This window comes from Cucurbita maxima, unplaced genomic scaffold (assembly GCF_002738345.1).
Source record: "Cucurbita maxima cultivar Rimu unplaced genomic scaffold, Cmax_1.0 Cma_Scf00049, whole genome shotgun sequence".
In the NCBI taxonomy this organism is placed as follows: Eukaryota; Viridiplantae; Streptophyta; class Magnoliopsida; order Cucurbitales; family Cucurbitaceae; genus Cucurbita; species Cucurbita maxima.
In genome coordinates, this window is record NW_019272065.1 from 699947 (window position 1) to 719486 (window position 19540).

At 35.4% G+C, this 19540-nt stretch overlaps 3 protein-coding genes across 7 annotated transcripts; 2 read left to right on the forward strand and 1 right to left on the reverse strand.

Annotated features, from left to right (window-relative positions):
• Window positions 1–1534: 1534 nt before the first annotated feature.
• On the forward strand, window positions 1535–5313 carry LOC111471123 (protein IQ-DOMAIN 1-like). The gene is made up of 6 exons (XM_023116809.1): window positions 1535–1727; window positions 2064–2165; window positions 2237–2593; window positions 2674–2895; window positions 3314–3433; window positions 4314–5313. The coding sequence occupies exons 2-6, from the start codon at window positions 2091–2093 to the stop codon at window positions 5004–5006; spliced, it is 1467 nt and encodes a 488-aa protein (XP_022972577.1). The 5' UTR covers window positions 1535–1727; window positions 2064–2090; the 3' UTR covers window positions 5007–5313.
• Window positions 5314–7146: 1833 nt separating this feature from the next.
• Window positions 7147–10829, forward strand: LOC111471265 (interactor of constitutive active ROPs 2, chloroplastic-like). 4 transcript variants are annotated; one of them, XM_023116987.1, is made up of 4 exons: window positions 7147–7492; window positions 8096–8183; window positions 8285–8450; window positions 9218–10829. In XM_023116987.1, exons 2-4 carry the CDS (start codon window positions 8164–8166, stop codon window positions 10661–10663), a joined length of 1632 nt encoding a protein of 543 aa, XP_022972755.1. In that variant the 5' UTR covers window positions 7147–7492; window positions 8096–8163; the 3' UTR covers window positions 10664–10829. The 4 variants fall into 4 exon arrangements, with proteins under 4 accessions (XP_022972755.1, XP_022972752.1, XP_022972754.1 ...); XM_023116984.1 differs by having other exon boundaries at window positions 7148–7492; window positions 8082–8183; XM_023116986.1 differs by lacking the exon at window positions 7147–7492 and adding an exon at window positions 7501–7700 and having other exon boundaries at window positions 8082–8183.
• A 2261-nt stretch (window positions 10830–13090) lies between these two features.
• On the reverse strand, window positions 13091–16094 carry LOC111471195 (floral homeotic protein APETALA 2-like). 2 transcript variants are annotated; one of them, XM_023116900.1, is made up of 6 exons: window positions 15642–16094; window positions 15514–15539; window positions 15312–15430; window positions 15069–15214; window positions 13705–13749; window positions 13091–13606 (listed from the first exon to the last, which is right to left on the reverse strand). In XM_023116900.1, exons 1-6 carry the CDS (start codon window positions 15980–15982, stop codon window positions 13252–13254), a joined length of 1032 nt encoding a protein of 343 aa, XP_022972668.1. In that variant the 5' UTR covers window positions 15983–16094; the 3' UTR covers window positions 13091–13251. The 2 variants fall into 2 exon arrangements, with proteins under 2 accessions (XP_022972668.1, XP_022972667.1); XM_023116899.1 differs by having other exon boundaries at window positions 15069–15247.
• Window positions 16095–19540: the final 3446 nt, after the last annotated feature.

Here is a 19540-nt window from a genome sequence, read left to right on the forward strand (position 1 = left end):
AATAATAAGAGAATGAATTAAGTTGGCGGCATGTTGGGAAAAGCGCGTGGAACGGTGGTGCAATAATTAACGGTCACGAGGCCGCCAGTTTGGTTTTGCCAGTTGCCAGCTCCTCAGTCCTTAATCTTTATCCGCTTCCCAGTTTTCAAACTAATCCCATTATTAACTCTTAATCTCTTTCTTAATCACTTATTTTTCCTTTTTTTTTTTGTTGCTTTTCCATGCCCTTTTTCGTCTTTTCACTTTTCCTTTTTTCTCTTTTTTCACTTACTTTGACTGTCTTTGTTCATTTTATTTTTTACTTTTAATTTTTTTTATTAATTTAGACTTTATACTTTTTTAATATTTATTTTGATATTTTTGTTAATTATATATGCTATAATTAAATAATAAGTGGGTTTATTAATTAATCAATAAGATCTTTATTAACGTACACCAATTAAAATAGTACTTGAATTGTTAACATAATTCTATTTTCAATAAGAAAGAATAAAATTTGAATAATGTAAAAAGAAAAATAATTAATTTATATAAAAAAAATGTAAAACAACATTATTACCAAATGGGTCTACCTTAATGTTTTAAACTGTATTATTATTATTATCAATGATTGCGAAAGGGGAAATTATCTAAAGGGATAAGCTCTAACTAAAATAGACCATAGTGGTAAATGACTTTCATACCCTTCTTTTATGTATTTATTTATTTTTCTATATTATAATTATTTTCTATTCCAAATTTATAAAGCCTCTCATTATTCAATTTCATAAACGTGCCTTTTTGACTAATTCACAATATTTTAATTTTTTTTAATGGGAATTAGTTACATATTAAAATGAAAATTAAACTAACATTTTATTTACTAAAAAACCTTATTTAAAAACTTCAATTATTATTATTTTTAAATGCACCTTATATTATAAAATAATAAATTGGGTGGAAGACTTAAATATTTAATTTTTTATTTAGATAAAAAAAAATCAAATCCAATTTTAATATGGAAATTTCATCCATAAATATTTTAAAAATACAATTTTAGCTTGAACCGTCATTTAGTTTCCCAAATAGATTAATCATGGTCATCCTTAAAAGAGTGCATAATAGTTCACCGGAGCTCTCTTAAGCTAAACAATTGAAAATACCTTTTAAATTTCTTCTCGTGGGGTTCAGTGGCATAATGTTAAGAGGTCGGGAGACGTGAAGACATGACTCCATTTCTCGTTTATGCATTTGAGTTTCTTTGTGTCTAAGAATTCAGTAAAATTTAACAACTAGAAGGGTAGAAAGTAAGAAAAATTCAAAACCTCCATTAAAGTAAAATTTAAACCAATAAAAATGTCCCTATGTTTTAAATGGATTGGAGGGAGCTGTGAAGAAGAGGAAGAGATTCTTTTAAGATAGCGTGGTAGCTGTGAAGGTAATAGGACCTTTTTCATGGCTTTATTACCCAAACCCAAACCAAAACCAGGAAGTGGGGTCGTCTGATTAGCACAGCCCAGCTACCTTTCCTTCATATTCTCCTCCATATCATTCACCCAAGATCTGATTTCCCCCTTCCCCTTCCCCTTCCCCTTCTTTTCCATTTACAAAAAGCCATATGGAGAGAGACAAACTCTAAATCACACCCTTCCCTCATTCTTCGCCTCCAAATAGGTCCTTGATTTCAAGTAAACACTGAACAAACCAACCTCTCTTCAGATCTGAATCTTCTCTTGCACTCTTTTCAGGTTCTTTCCCCATTTTTTTGATTTTGTTACTGTTTCTTGTAGCTCTTCGCTGGTTGTTTTTGGGGTTATTCATTGCTGTTCTGTAATGGGGTTGTGATTTTGTTTGAAATTTCAATTGGGTTTTCTTTGTTTTGAGTTTTGGAGTTGAATAATCGAATGTTTTGTTCTGGGGTTGTGATTTCTTCTCTGAACTACCAATTTCTCCTCATGGGTTTTGGAATGTTTGCTGATTCAACTCGATAAATCATATGTTTCTTCATTGTTGTGGAGTTTTCTGCTCAAATAGGAAAGAAACTAAGAGATCTAAGACTGATATACTTTACTTATGGCCTTAAGGGGTTTTGGCTAAGGAATGTAAAGAAGATGGGAAAGAAAGAAACATGGTTTTCTTCTGTAAAGAAGGCTCTAAGTCCAGATCCCAAAGAGAAGAAAGATCAGGTATGGGACTTTTCTGAGTATGTTTATGAGTTCTTGTGAGAAAGAATGTTGATAAGTTTCTGATATTATAGCAAAACTCGAAGAAATCGAAGAAGAAATGGTTTGGAAAGCAAAAGCATTGCTATCCAGATTCTACACAGGCTGTGGCTGAGCCATCACCACCGCCCCAGCAAGAAGAGGCACATATAGTTCATTCAGTGAGTGAAGAACACAATGAGCCTTGCTCTGTTGAAGTTGCTACTGCAACAGAAGTGACTTCTGCAGCTGCTCAGGCTAATGAAGCAAGTGTTTCTACTTTTGAGCCTAATGTTGCTACTCCGTTTGTTGCTGCCAAAGTTGTGCACGTCGCGACGGAGACACGATTTGTTGGACTATCTAAGGAGGAAGTTGCAGCAATCAAGATCCAAACAGTGTTTCGTGGATACCTTGTAAGAGTTCCTTATGAAAGTCTTGTCATCTTTCAATTGTAAATGTATAAATGTCTGATAGTTTTGGTATTTTGCTTCAGGCAAGGAGGGCGTTACGGGCATTACGAGGATTGGTGAGGCTGAAATCATTGATGGAGAGTTCTACTGTGAAACGACAAGCCTCGAACACGCTTCGGTGTATGCAGACGTTGGCTCGTGTTCAATCTCAGGTTCATTTTAGGAGGGTTAGGATGTTGGAGGAGAATCAAGCTCTACAGAAACAACTCCTTCAAAAGCATGCGAAAGAGCTCGAGAGCTTGCGGGTATCGTTAGTTACCGTGCTTTTATATGTGTTTGCTCTCATAGCATTGAATCCAAAAGTGAGAGTTTCTTTTATGAGATCCCATATTGGTTGGAGAGGGGAACAAAACATTCCTTATAAGAGTGTAGAAACTTCTCCCTAGCAGTCGCGTTTTAAAATCTTGAGGAGAAACCTGAAAGGGAAATCTTAAAGAGGACAATATCTGCTAGCCATATGCTAGCGAGGACGTTGGTTCCTGAATGGGGGTGGTGGATTGTGAAATCCCACATCGGTTGGAGAGAGAAACGAAACATTATTTATAAGGGTGTGGAAACCTCTTCCTAGCAAACGCGTTTTAAAACCTACCCCTAGCAAATGTGTTGCACTTTGGTTTCTATTGTGATAATAAGTTAAGCCCCTCGTTAATGATTATATTGCAGATTGGGGAGGAATGGGATGACAGTTTACAATCAAAGGAGCAGATTGAAGCTGGTCTAATGAGCAAATATGAGGCTGCAATGAGAAGGGAGAGAGCCCTGGCATATGCCTTCACTCATCAGGTGACATTCTAACATTCTTATCCACAGCTAGTATGTGGTTTGTGATTTGAATTGTTCTACCTCATTGCTGAACTGTTCTGTTTTTCTTTTCCTTATCGAGAGTTAGAGAGTTAGCGAGTTAGCACTGTGAGATCCCACATCGATTGGGGAGGAGAACGAGTACTATCGAGGATGCTGGCCCCAAAGAGGGGTGGATTGTGAGATCCCACATTGATGGAGAGGTGAACGAGTGCCAGCGAGGACGCTGGGCCCTGAGGGGGGTGGATTGTGAGATCCCACATTGGTTGGAGAGGAGAACGAGTGTCAGTGAGGACGCTGGGCCCTGAGGGGAGTGGATTGTGAGATCCCACATCGGTTGGAGAGGGGAACAAGTGTCAGTGAGGACGTTGGGCCCCGAAGGGGGTGGATTGTGAGATCTCACATTGGTTGGAGAGATGAATGAAACATTCTTTATAAGGGCGTGGAAAGGAATGAAATATTCCCACATCGGTTGGAGAGGGGAACAAGTGTCAGTGAGGACGTTGGGCCCCGAAGGGGGTGGATTGTGAGATCTCACATTGGTTGGAGAGATGAATGAAACATTCTTTATAAGGGCGTGGAAAGGAATGAAATATTCTTTATAAGGTGTGGAAACCTCTCCCTAACAGACGTGTTTTAAAATATTGAGGGGAAGTCTGGAAGAGGACAATATTTGCTAGTAATGAGCTTGGGCCGTTATATGCACATTCTCCAACGGTCCAAGATCCAAAGCTTCCCATTTCACATTTTTTTTCTAAACCATTTTACATTCTTCTTCTCGAGTTGTATTTATTTGCTAGAGTATCGAGTTTTCGATGAATGAAATCCCAAGTTTGATTCGAGTATCGTTATCTGTCTACAGCAAACCTGGAAGAACTCTGCAAAGTCTGTAAACCCAGCATTCATGGATCCAAGTAATCCCACCTGGGGTTGGAGCTGGTCGGAGCGATGGAGCGGAGCTCGAGTACATGATGCACCTGACCTGACAGGAAAAGAGTCAAACACCAGTCATTCCGGTAAGAAGACGACGAGTCGTGGCATTGTTGGCGGAGAAATCAGCAAATCATTCGCTCGATTTCAGCTGAACTCAGAGATGGATTCCCCAACAGGCAGCCAGAAAACAACTCACTCTGCTTTCCAACCCTCCTCAACTCCTTCCAAGCTAGCTTCATCTCCTAAAGTAAAAAAAATGAAGCCTCCAAGCCCAAGAATCCTCATGCTTCACGACGACGACTCGAAAAGTATGGTCAGCAGTATGCAGTCCGAAAGATCACGAAGGCACAGCACAGGAGGAGGAGGACCTTCGGCAAGGGACGACGATAACATGTCAACCACGAGTGCCGTTCGGAGTTACATGACACCAACTGAATCAGCAAGAGCAAAATCCAGATTGCAGAGTTCATTAGGAACTCCAGAGAAAGGATCTTCAGCAACAGCAAAGAAACGTCTCTCGTACCCTCCTTCACCCGCCTTGGCAAGACGACATTCAGGTCCGCCCAAGCTCGAAGGCGACGTCGATATCGGAAACAGCATCATCAATGGAGTTGGTGGCTAAATTATGCTGAACAAGATTGGATGAACTGCAGATTTGTTAAAATGGTTAACCTTACAATTTATTTGTTTTTTTTTTATTCCACACACATCATCTATCACTTGAAATGATCCATGAAAAGGGAATTTGTTCATTCTAAATGTGTTTGAATGTGTTCTGGGAATCTGCTAAATTCTTGCGTTTGATACTCAACAGGGCAAGGCAGGACATGTCGTGTGGGTCACTGCTATTTTTACATCTTCCATTGTGATTATTTTTTCCACGAACTTCTGTATTATTTTTTATTTATCCACTTAATTTCTTGATTACTGAAGTTAATCTGTGATTGCATTTATTTTCTCCATTTTTTGTTTGGATAATCGGATAATCAACAGATTTACCGCTAATGTATCGCGTTAGCTTCACGGTTTTAAAACATGTCTACTATGGAAAGGATCTTCTAATACCATTTGTAACAGCTTCCTAGCAGATATGAACTTTATGATTTTAAAATGTGTCTACTATAGAGTGAATCTAGTCCTACTTCGACCAGTGCTTCGTATCGTTTGGTAACTGACTCTAACACCATTTTTTAACAACCCCGCAAGTAGATATGTCCATTACATATCGCCGTTAGTCTCATGCTTTTAAAACGTGTCTACTATGAAAAGAGTCTAGCCCTACCTCGACCCATATCTCGAATGGTTCGATTACTGACTCTGATACCATTTGTAACAGCTCAAGTTTACCGTTAACAAATATTATCTTCTTTACACTTTCCCTCAAGATTTTAAAACGTGTTTGGCTGAGAGGTTTCTACGATTTTATAAGAAATGTTTCATTTTCTTTTCTATTTGAACATTATAATTATATTTATTGTTTATAATATTTTCTTTAAATAGTACGATACATACGGACTTAAAATCGAAACTCTAAATAGGCTATTTGAAATAAAAAAATTGAGACACGCTTGATATCTTTCGATATTATTGTGGGGAATGTTCAAATTCGATGATTTTGACTCGAATTTTGAAGAAAAAAGTCTAAAGCACTGTACGTACGAGCTCAAAACTGAAACCCTAATTGGGTGTATTGAAGCACGTGCATAAAAAACTGAGTCTCGATTGAGATTTTTTGACATTATTGTAAGGGAATGTTCAAATTTGATGAGATTTCAACTCGAATTTCGAAGAAACATAGTCTGTAACACTATAGGTACGAGCTTAAAACTGAAACCCTAATTTATAACGTCGATAGAAGCACGCTTACCTCTTCAACTCCACTTTCTCATCATTACTTTGTTGCCTTTACTTGCAAGTAAAGCTACCTGAAAAGGAGACAAAAATAATAATAATAATAATAATAAATTTTGTGTTTAAGAAAATTTGTAAAAATTAATTCAAATTTAAATTTTATGCCAGGTAGATGGTTGTTATGATGGATATATGCCCTTGGAAGCTGGGGTTGTTATTTAATTGTTTTTAGTTTATAACATTATTTTCTAAAACGAAATGTGACTTACGTTTAAATTGTCTTTACAGACAATTTTCATACAATAAAATAAGTGTCGCACAATCGTTGTCATAATGCTACAAAGAGTGTGATTGTGACAAGTGACATACGATTCCATTCATAATTTAATTCTCTTAAAACTATTCTTTCGATGTAACGTTAGAAAATTTGGTTCATATTATTAATTAATTGTCAATTTTTCTATTAGACTTTATTTTATAAATTTTAGAAATATATTCATTTGGTATGTTTTATTATTGGAAAATTATTGTTATTATTTAATAAATTTTGATAAAATTCAACTTCAAGCTAGGGGTAGAGGCCAAAAGTTTTATTAAATAATAAAATTTGACATTTAAAAGTACATAGAATATTTTATTTTTTTTAATTAAAAAATCGAAAATTTTAGAATTCACTTGCAACTAAGTGTTTGTCATTAAAAATGTCTTTAATATTTAATGATTTTTTTTTTTTTTTTGACGTAGATCAATAAATTAATTAGAAACTAAATATCTTCATAAAATTATAAGAGATTAAATTAAAATAGAATAAAATAAATATTTTATGTCGATGAGATTTTTCACCATAAAAATTAAATTGTTGTAATCTACAAGAACTCATAAGAACCAAATTGTTATTTGGCATCCAAAACCCAACTGGTTCAACGATAAGAATCGTGAAAGAAAATCTCTCTTTAGCGTTCATATGAGCAGCTTGAACGGAAATCCGGCATTTCCTTCTGCACAGAATGGCTATGGCTATGGCTATGGCTATGGCTATGGCAGTGGTCCTCCTGCTCTGTTCATGGAGAAGGTTAACAATCACGGGTCCTTTTCATCACATGGATGCCCACACGTTAGTCAAGAGCAAAGCAATTGAGCGGCGACCCATAATTCAAAGCTCCCACGCAGTTTCTACATATCAATCGGTGAAGTAAAAGCCGAAGTTGTTGAAATCTGATGGCTGAGTTCTATCTTCCAACTCAAAACGAGTTCAGAGTAAGTGATCCTCCCGATTCACGTTACTGTTTCAGCTTCGTCTGTTGAAAACAAAACTTTTCTCTGAGGACAAACATCAAACACCTTGTGGGCATTGCTAATTTCCGCAAATTTTGTTCCCCCCTTGGTTTTTCTGCTAGTTTTCATCTCTTGAAACTTCCTGATTTGCTTGTGATTCCTTATATTCTGGGTTGAGTTCTTAATTTTGGTGTTCTTTTGTTCTTGATATGATTGTTAGCTGCAGTACCACGACATCAATATCTGATCTACTGAGTTTTAGTACAAATTCTCCATGATATTCTTTTTACTGTTTCTCAAATAAACAAACAAAACAGGTTGGCCCAGGGAGGGTTGAAGATTATGAAACTTTACATATTGCCATGATTTGTTGGGGCCATCAGAGCACTGTGAGAAAGTAATGAACTAAAGAAAGTTGAGAAAAAGAGATTCGATAGAGCTTTTCTTTTGGTTTACTTATTTCTTTTCTAAGTGGCTTTGGTTGGTAGAAGTGGGAGTTTCTTTGAAGGGAGTGCTTGTTTTCTTTGTTATGTTTGAATTTTAATGAAATAATTCTCTGAAACTGAAGCAGTTCTTGTGGGTCAGAGAGCTTTGGAGGAGAATATCAACTATTGATTCATCCTGCTTTTGTTCTTCACAAGGAACTGCTAAATATGCAGACTTCAAAGCCCAAGTAAGATTGTGATTCTTCCTTCTTCCTTTTTAGATGATCTTCAAACTGATATTAATTCATCTATGGCTGTGGTGTTGATTCTTTTTCTGTTGTGAGTGCAGAAGTTTGGAAGCACCACTGAGGAAACCTCGACCCGCTGGACAAGTTAAAGCTCTTGGTTCGGATTCTGTTTCGGCTGCCTCAGCTCCATTTTCTATGAGTAAGATGACAAAGGAAAGAAATCCTAAGACTGGTGTAATGAAATCAGTTCAAAGTTCAGTAGTTGAGGTATTTCTCCCTAATAATGATCCTGCTTGTTTGAGAAGCTGTTCTGAATTCAATTTTATGTTATTTAGAATAAAATGTGAGATCCCGGTTGGAGAAAGAAACAAAGCATTCTTTGTAAAGGTGTGAAAACTTTTCCCTAGCAGACAGCGTTTTAAAAACCTTGAGGGGAAGTCCAAAGAGGACAATATCCGCTAGCGGTAGGCTTGGGCTATTACAAATGGTACAGGAGCTAGCCAGCGAGGACGTTGAGCCCTGAAGGATGTTGAGCATCGAAGGGGGTGGACACCGGGCGGTGCGCTTGAGCCTTGAAGGGGGTGGATTTTGAGATCCTACATCGGTTGGGGTGGGGATGAAACATTTTTCTTAAGGGTGTGGAAACCTCTCCCTAACAAACGTGTTTTAAAAACCTTGAGGGGAAGCTTGAAAGGGAAAACTCAAAGAGGACAATATCTGCTAGCGGTGAGCTTGGGCTGTTCTATAAAAACTCGGTGAAAGCATGAGCCAATTTCTTTTCTTTTGATAGCTTTTATCTCTCATTTTCTTCTAGTTAGCTCTCATTTCAAATTAAAGTTCTTGGTTTCTTTAATTCTGCTCAAAATGCCCATTTTTTATTGGAGAAACTGTTCATAAACTTATTTGCATAGCGTATGCATCCTCAAGTCTTTTGCAGATGAGAATTTCTCATTTGCACAATGTTATCCATCTGCAGCTTTGATAACAAATTCACTGTAAATGATTTACATTGTTAGTATATCTTTGAAATCCAGAAAAAACGTCCAAATCGAGTTTCTATGATGGAATCACGGATTGCTCAACTTCAAGATGAACTGAAAAAGGCAAGGGATCAACTAAACACCTCTGAATCATGGAAAAGGAGAGCAAAAGAAGATGCTGAAGAGGCTAAGCAGCAGCTTGAATCCATGTCCTTAGAGCTCAAGGATTCTAGACAGCAATTGGTAGAGCTTTCTGCTTCTGAAGACGAACGAATCCAAGAGCTACGGAAAATTTCGCAGGATCGAGATAGAGCATGGCAGTCTGAGCTTGAGGCCCTCCAAAAACAGCATTTAATGGATTCTGCTGCTTTGGCTGCTGCCATGAATGAAAATCAGAAGCTCAAGCTTCACCTCGAAAGGATAGCCGGTTCGGAGGCGAACCAGAATAGACATGCTGAGATTCAGGGCCTCAGAGTAGAACTCAAAGAAACACTTTCACTGGTGGAGGAACTTAAATCCAAGCTCTCTGATTATGAATATTCTGAAGCTCAAGCTCTTGATGATCTGACAAAAACACAAATGGAGCTAGAAACTGCAAATGCAACCATCGAAACGCTTCGATCAGAGGGAGCGAACGCGATGACCGCGTTCAACTCTGTGTCCTTGGGGTTGGAGCAATCCAAAGAAAAAGTTACATCACTGGAGGCTCTTGTTAGCAAATATCAGGATGATTTGGCTGAGCTTAATTGTATTAGATCTGAAATGGGTCAATTGAGACTAGCATTAGATGTTGCTGATAGAAGGTATCAGGACGAGCAGCTTCGGAGCGGATTACAGATCAGAAGTTCTTATGAAGAAGCGGAATCGGTAAAATCGGAGTCACGTTTGAAAGAGGCTGCATTTGAAGCTGAACTCACTCTAGCCAAGGCACAAATCGAGCAACTGATGACACATCTCGATGATGAGGCTCGACTTCTAAGTATTGCCAAAGATGACGAAACTTCGAACTCGAATCAGAAAACTAAAGAAAGTGAAAACGAACAGCTGAAGAAGTTAGAGGCTGATATTGAGGAGTTGAAGGCAAGCTTGCTAGATAAAGAGACAGAGTTGCAAGGAATCATTGAAGAAAACGATATGCTCCGAATCGACATTCAGAAAATGGAAACGAACGGCGAAAGGACTGATCTGGAAGAACCAGCAAAATCTGCAAATGAAGAGGCTTTAGCCAAGCTCGGCAGTGTAAGCGAAAGCTCGGAAATGGAGGCGGAATTGAGGAGGTTAAGGGTGCAGTTGGATCAATGGAGGAAGGCAGCTGAGGCAGCTGCAGCAATGCTCTCACCAGGGAAAGATGGAAAAGTTGTAGAGATTTCAGGTCCTACTGACAGCAACTATCCTTTGGGCACGTTCTACTCCGATGACCTCGACGACGACTCGACGAAGCAGAAGAATATCAACATGCTGAAAAGGATAGGTGTTCTATGGAAAAAGAATCAAAAGTAGATGGAATTCCAGCAGCATATTCCCTGTAAGTGTTATGCAAATTGGGTTGGCTTCTTCTTTTTTATAATTCTGGCTTGAATTCAAAAGGCAAACAAATATTTTATTTGGATCTGTATAGTATAGTTGAAAAATTGGTATACTAATGGATTTGTGATACACCCGTTACATATCGTCGTCAGTCACACAGTTTTAAAACATTTAAGGGAGAGGTTTCTACACTTTTATAAGGAATACTTTGTTCCCCTCTCCAACCGAGGTGGAATCTCCCAATCCACTCCCTTGGGGACCTAGCATCCTCGCTGGTACATCGCTCGGTGTCTAGCTCTAATACCATTTGTAACAGTCAAAGTTCACCGCTAGCAGATATTGTCAACTTTAACCCGTTACGTATTGATGTCAGTCTCAGAGCTGTAAGAAATGTTTCATTCCCTTCTCCGAAGTGGGATTTTACATTTTTTCATTTTCCTCATAGTTGTAAAAAAAAAAAATGTCTTGATATTGCTTTTGACATTATTTTCAAATGTAAAATAAAAATTAGAGTATTATAAGCATAACAAGATCGTAATTGATAGAAGAAAGAAATGACGATGATCATAACGAATGTTTGAAGATCGCCACTCCGTCCAACCTGATTAATCAGGAGAGTAACAATTGTGAAAACTAATGCACATTATCCAAATATTTTCTTTCACCCCACCAAAGAAAAGCGAGTTAAAACATATAGCCATTAAAACGTGTAACTTCGACCTCAAGAAGTACTTACTGATGTCTAATGTGGATAGTTGATAGTGTGCTTCAGTGTCTCTATGCGTTGTGCGAGGAAGAAAAGTAGAAGTAGGTACTGCGTAGTGTGCTTTGCTAGATTGGAGAAGTAATCGAGTTGGGCCCATAAATATTATATAGGTTGCATCGGGTTGACCCAGTACTTTTCACACTAAACCCGTACCCAACACGAACCAATCAAGTCCTAACAAACCAACCCGTAAAATTCATTTTCTTAGGTTGCATCGGGTTGACCCAGTACTTTTCACACTAAACCCGTACCCAACACGAACCAATCAAGTCCTTACAAACCAACCCCTAAAATTACAGAAAATGAATCCAAAACTTGGAAGACAAAGTGAAGTTGGGGTTCTCATAAAGGGCAAAACAGGTGAGAATATTGGAAAGGACTTCCATGGCAGCTTTCTGCAGTGACTTCACCTGACAATGACCCTTCATGCTTTTAAGCCTTTAACCAAACCACGCCTTACAACCAGACAAAGGCTTGGCTGCTAGCGGCTTGTCCTATTGGGTTTCTCCCAAAATTGAAACCCTTTTTGGTTATCCATTTCGTTTGATTCAAACTACTTGGTTGGTTTTGAGGATCCCCTCCTCCCTTCTCTCTCGGACCCACTTCACCCTAATTCGATTGATCTTATGAGATGACTAGCGGATCGAGAATGTTTGGATGTCAAATGTCTTATGGGACGATCTATTGATCAATAACGTTTGGTCTCCTCCCTTCTCTCTCAGACCCACTTTACCCTAATTCAATCGATCTTATGAGACGATTGACTGATCGAGAATGTTTAAATGTTTAAGTCTTATGGGACGATCGGCTGATTGAAAACGTTTGGCCTCCTCTCTTCTCTCTCAGACCCACTTTACCCTAATTCGATCGATCTTATGAGATGACTGGCTGATCGAGAATGTTTGGGTGTCAAATGTCTTATGAGACGATCCGTTGATCGATAACGTTCAGCCTCCTCCCTTCTCTTTCAAACCCACTTTACCCTGATTCGATCGATCTTACGAAACGACTGATTGATCGAGAATGTTTGGGTGTCAGATATCTTATGGGATGATCGGTTGATCAAAAAAGTTTGGTCTCCTCCCTTCTCTCTCGAACCTACTTTGCCCTAATTTGATCAATCTTATGAAACAACTGACTGATCGAAAATGTTTGGTGGGCAATATCACATCCATTTCTATAATAAGAGGACAATGTCTAAGATGATAAATAATTCTCGTGAACGTTCGATCTCCAATAATTTACGTGAAGTACACATATACACATGAAGTACAAGATCTTAAACAGTGGAAGAGGGCAATCAATAAGGTACAAAAGATAGAGAAATTCCCATAATTCAGAAGAAAGAGTTAAAGGACATGGCACAAAAAATGAAGCTTTTTGTTGGTGGAAATAAGGAACAATCCAAATGGTCAAAAACACAAACAGTAATCTCTGTCTTCAACAAAAAAATATCAGCTGGTTTGGCAGAACATAAACTGTGGTAAAACTTCAACTCAAAGTTTCATAAATTTTTACCTTTCTGAGTAAATTATATAGATCCGAATTGAACCGAACCAAATCAAATCCATCAAATTGGGCGATACGAGTCAATCTATTTGCTTTCATCCCTCTCAAAGAAATCAACCGTATGATTAGGTTTAATAGTAAAAATGAGTTCGACATAACGAATGAGAAACATAGGTGAAATTGAAAGTCTAATATTTTGTTCACAATGTTTAAATAGAATACAAGCTATCAACGGTTGAAAGTAAGAGAAAATATATTCCACAACCTTTATATCTTAAATCAAATTTCATAATAATAGACGGTTACTAGCAGCGGAAATAGAGGGCGGAATGTGGTAGCGGAGGAAAGGTGAGGCTGGAGGAAGGTGGCGAGGTGAGGGCGGGAGAAGAAGGGAATCCTGATGATGCTGCTGAGGCGGAGAAGAAAGGGAGTGAGGATGCTCCACCGTAGGGGGTTGGGATCGGCCAACTCGGTTATCGGTTTGGTGTTCGGGTGGACATGGAGGAGCAATGCCCAAGCTCAGGTCAATATCGCCATGGCTTTCAGATTCAAAGGCAATCTCCATGCCATAATAACAGCTCTGATCAAAATTGGTTACAGCTTCCCTTCCGTTGTGTTTTATGGCTGCCTTATCATATGCTCTGAATTACACCATAAAAAAAAAAAAAAAAACTTTTTAATAATAATAATAATAATTATAATAATTTATTGAGCTTCAATATGAAATGTCTTTTCTGACCTTGCTGCTTCTACCTCACTATCAAACAGCCCAAGATACACATACCTGCAATTACCCCCATGTCACATACCTTCTCAAGGATTTTTTTGGAAATTTATTCCAAAAATAAGTGTATTTATTGTAATTATTATTTTAAAAATATATATACATATATTATAGGTAAATGTTGAAGTTAGGCTAAATTAATAATACAGTTAAATTAAAAAAACGAAAAATACTGTTTGTTAGAAATCTTTAAAACATACCTTTAAAATTTTAAAAGTTATTGAGACTTTTTAAAAAAAAAACTTAAAAAATAATCTTAAATTTTATATAAAAATTAAAAAACGCCCTTACATCATGTTTCAAAAAATACATATAAATTTTTAAAACTTTCATCTCCTCCCCAACCAACGTGGGACATCACAATCCATCACTTCTATTCGAGGCTTTTTGCTTCCTCTAAGGCTCCCCAAATCAGGGAGTCCATCATCCTCACTGACACTCTTTCCATCCTCTAAGGCCCCCCAAACGTCTGGTGTCTGACTCTAATATCATTTGTAACGGCTCAGATACACCGGTAGCATATATTGCTCTCGTTAGACTTTCTCTTTTGGGTTTCCCCGCAAGCTGCATCTACTAAGGAAAAATGGTGGTTTTCCTCCCAATGGACATCACAATCCATCACTTCTATTCGAGGCTTTTTCCTTCCTCTGAGGCCCCCCAATTCAGGGAGTCCATCATCCTCACTGACACTCTTTCCATCCTCCAAGGCCCCCAAATCCACCCCTTTAGGGCCTAACGTCTGGTGTCTGACTCTAATACCATTTGTAACGGCTCAGATACATCGGTAGCATATATTGCCCTCGTTAGACTTTCTCTTTTGGGTTTCCCCACAAGCTGCATCTACTAAGGAAAAATGGTGGTTTTCCTCCCAATGGACATCACAATCCATCACTTCTATTCGAGGCTTTTTGCTTCCTCTAAGGCCCCCAAATCAGGGAGTCCATCATCCTCACTGACACTCTTTCCATCCTCCAAGGCCCCCAAATCCACCCCTTTAGGGCCTAACGTCTGGTGTCTGACTCTAATACCATTTGTAACGACTCAGATACACCGGTAGCATATATTGCCCTCGTTAGACTTTCTCTTTTGGGTTTCCCCGCAAGCTGCATCTACTAGGGAAAAATGGTGGTTTTCCTCCCAATGGACATCACACTAAATTTAAAAATGTTCCTATCTCATTTAAAAAAATACATTAATACCCTAACGAATCAATAAGAGCATTTTTTAATAGGGTAAATTTGAAAATTGTAATTGTTTTTTTTTTTAATTGTATTTTAAAATTTAAAAAAAATATTTGAAAAAAAAAAGTATGAACTTACTTCTTCCCTGAAAACTGGCCCATACGAGCCTCCCATCGGCCGGACTTATGCAGAGTAACCCCTCTGTATTTGGAACTCCCTCGCGAAAACCCATTGCTCTGCCGTCGAAGAATGTGCACAAACTCCTCTTTACTCAAATTCCTCATCTGCAAATCCGCCATTGAAGCCCCAAAACAGAGCTTCACATTCAAACATCACGCAACAACAAACAAACAAACAAACAAACCCTTCAATCTTCCTCACCTCTTTAATCTCCTCTCTGTAGTCGCTGATATCGAAGTTAATATCCGCATGAACACCTCGAAACTTGATTGCCGCTCGATCGTAAGCCCTCGCTGCAGAATGGGCCGTGTCAAAACCGCCTACAACAATCACAACCCCAAATATTTCGATCAAAACGGGTTTTTATGTGAAATTTTAAAGAAATTCATGTTTTTAATCATACCCAAATAGACTTGCTTCCCGTTATCCCTGTGAACAGAAACAATTGATTCATCATGAGCCTCATACCCAGAAAACAGAGGATTTGAAAATGGATACCCAAAACAGAGTAATTGTTGATTGATTACTAACCAGATATGCGACTCCCATCTCCCTGTTCTTCGATAACAAGTAACCCCACGATACTGCGAGCTTCTTGATTTGGGGCCTCGTCGGCCCTTCTTCACCGGCTTAACAGACTGATCCAGCCATTTCCTCTGCGAACAGACGCCGGCGACGGGGTGAAACAGGGCCGTCCGGTCAAGTTGATCTTCGGTGCCGTTGTTGTTGAGGATACTGAAAGAGAAAGTGAAACCAGAGTTGACGTTGGAAGAGAAATCCTCGTCGGCGGTGGTGTTGGAATGATCGGCGGAACCGGAACCGGAGGCGGAGGCGGAATCTCCGGAGAGAATACAGAGATTGAGATCCAACATTGAATTAGTTCAGTTTTTGTCACCGGAAGGCGAAACCAGAGCGGTTTGTCACCGGAGAAAGGCTGTTTTACAGAAACGGAGAAGGATTATCTTGCTCGCCTTTCATGGCTTCTCTGCTCGGCTCTGTAAATCGTTTTAATTCCTCGTATTTAAATAACCAAAAAAAAAAAATGGAAAATTAAAAAATGTTTAGTTTATTTTCAGAATTTTTATCAAATTAAAAAAAAAATAATTATGTTTTAAAAAAAAATTTAGAAACTCGTGAAAAATTGCATTTTATTAAAAGATATCTTTTTAATTATTAAAACAACACTTCATATTCTAAAATTATTTTAGAATTATTTTTTTCCAAATGTGTTTTTATATTTTCCAAACAAACTACAAAATCAAATGATAATAAATTTTTAAATTTCTAATTTTATTCAGCTTTTTTTTATGTAAAATATAAAAATTTAATATCTTATTAAATACAAAATTTAGTTTAAGCTTAATATATTTATTAAATTTAAAAAAAAAATGTTAAATATGGAATAAATTAAAACGTATTGATAATTTAATTTAATTTAATTTAATTTTTTTACTTCTTATATAAATATATTTATATATATATTAGTTTTCTTGTAGTGCATGTCATCGATCATTTAACTCAATAAACTGAAAACTTTGCAGCAAAAATTGACTTTTCTATCGATAAATCAAATTAAAATTCATAAATGAAACTAATAATCATCAAAATTATTAATTTTTTATTTTTAATAATGTTGGTTTGAAAGTTATGTCAAATGAAATCAAATGCCATTAATTTGGATAAACTTACCATTTATCTAAGGTTGAATTTTTTTAGCTTTTGACTTTCACCATAACATTTATGTCTTAATTAATATTCACTAATTTTAATAAACTTAAATTTACATACGAAAATTACATATTCAAGCGTTAAATTTCAATCTTATTTAATAATAATAATAATAAATAATGCTTTTATTTTATGTAATTAATGGCCAAAAAAAAAAACAAAACAAATTCAGATTAAATGGCTGTAAAAAAAAATAAAAATAATAATTCCACCGTTGAATCATGGCCAAAATGTATTATTACTTTACAATAATTTAATTATTTTTTCTTTCCTAAACTTTTAAATATTTTATTATATAGCCCATTTTTTTTAGAATTTTGCATTAAAAAATATTCTAATTATTGCCATTTTGGACCACTTAAAATTCAAAATAGACTGAATGATTTGTACAAAAATAATAATAATAAGAATTAAAATTATTTTTATAATTATAAGAACCAAATTAAAAATAAAAAAAAAAGATCTCTTTATGAAAATGGTTGTCCCACTACAGCTTTTAAATTTTCTCCATAATATATAACAAAAATAAAATTAATTATTATTAGTTGGATCCCATATTCTTTATTCAGTGGATTATGATTCAATTAACCTTAGGACTTAGGTTTTATTGGGTTTTGTTGCTTTTTGCCATTTTTTTTTTTTAATTATTATTATTTAAAATATATTGATTATGTAAAGACAAAAGTTTTTATTTTTATTTTTAGAATTATTGTCTTAAGCAACTTTATTATTTTTATATGTCAAATCCCATTAATTTAATGTTGAATTCCCTCAAAATAAGATTAAAAAATTTGCTTATACCTAATGGTGAGATTTATAAAGGAAATTAAGTCATTTAAAACGTTTTTAGGGCAATAATTAAGGAGTTGTCGTGAAACTAGAAGTGATAATTAACTTAATTTAGTCATGTTATGTTGTTATCTTAATTTAGTCATTAAATTATTAGATTCAATGAACTTACATCGTCTAAACTATTTTGATTTTGTTGCATTCAAAAACGAAAAAATTAATAAGAATAAAATACTTTATAATAAATTAAATTATTCACAATTTAGGATTTTCCAATTTGAGGAATGGAACAAAAAGAAGAAGAAAAAACCCCTAAAAAAGACATCGATGACAAAATATGTTTTGTTTTTCTTTTTGTTCGTAATGTGGCTAGAAATTTTTTTTATCTTGACATCAATGGTAACGGTAATTTTAAAGAATAAGTGACCTGTAAAAACGACATAGTTAGGCACTAATACGACACTTGCAAAACGAGGACGTTACTTTTTAGAATCTTTTTACCTAAACTTTTCATCTTTTTTTATGTAAGAATTGAAAAAGGTTTTTTTTTTCTAATATATAAATTGGATTTAAAAATATGAATCTAGATCGGTAGAATATGATCTATTTCTTCTCGGGTTCTTATTAGATTTCGATCTAATTTTGAAATATTTGATTAAATCTGAATTTATTGGGTTTGTTCCTCTCTCCGCTCTTACATACAATTTATAAAACTAATAGAAAAATATAAACTAGTTCTTAAGAATAATATTCCTTATATCATTACCGTGATACAATATTTTTTAGTTTCTAATTGACATGTATTTTTTTTTTTTTGAAATTAAAGTCTAAATTTTTATAATCGACGTTTATTGTACTTAAAAAGAAACAATTGTGAGTTTCTATGAATCGTAAACTTTTATTTATATATATATTATAAGATTTAAGAAATGACCTTAAGAGAGATTCATAGTCTCATCGTTAACTCCAAAAGACAATTTATTTTCCTATTATTATTAAAAATTCGACGAAAAAATTGAAAAAAAAAAATCATAATATTAAACCTTTTTTCGTTTTATCTTAACCAATGGTCTTTTTTCATTTTATTTTTATTTTTATTTTTGTAAAATTCTTAATCTCTTTTATTTTTAGTATTTTAAACCCTTTTCCCACTCACAAAAGGTTCACCAATTGCTTTCTATTCCTTTTTAATGACGAATAAAAAATAGGAAAAAAAATATTTTTATTTTTTAAATTTTGAATTTTTTTTTTATTACAGGGTAGGTTTCATTTACCCTTGAGTTTTGAGTTTATTTTCCATTTGATTTGTTTACGTTATTTTTTATTGATTAACTGTCACTAATTTTGTGTCTAATTAATGTACGAACATTGATACGCATTTCAAAATACAAAATATTCTCTTTCAAAAATTATAAATCCTAAAAACTCGATACAAAAAGGAAGTTAGATTCAAAACCCAACGATAAGAGGGTAACATTTTGGAATCAATGACCAAATTGAAGCTTAATTCAAAAGTCAGGAATAAAAATATAATATTTTGAATCGTAGAGAAGGGAGTAAAACTATATTTAAAACTTAGGATAAAAAGAAGAAAAAACGAAAAGTTACTTTTAAATTTATGTCATATGGACGACTAAACTTGTAAAAATATATTTATTAGTCATGGAACTTTCAATTTTGTATTTAGTAGGCTCTCGAACTTTAAAAGAGGTTTTAATTTATATTTATGTTTAATATAAATCTTTTAACACAAATTTGAAAGTTGAAATTCAAATTTAGGTCTAATAGATTTATTAATGTTTTAAAATACTATTAAACATATATTAAACCGTTTTAAATTTGGTGATTTATTAAATACAAAATTAAATTAAATGTCTTTTGAGACATATTTAAATTAGGGACCAGTAGACAAA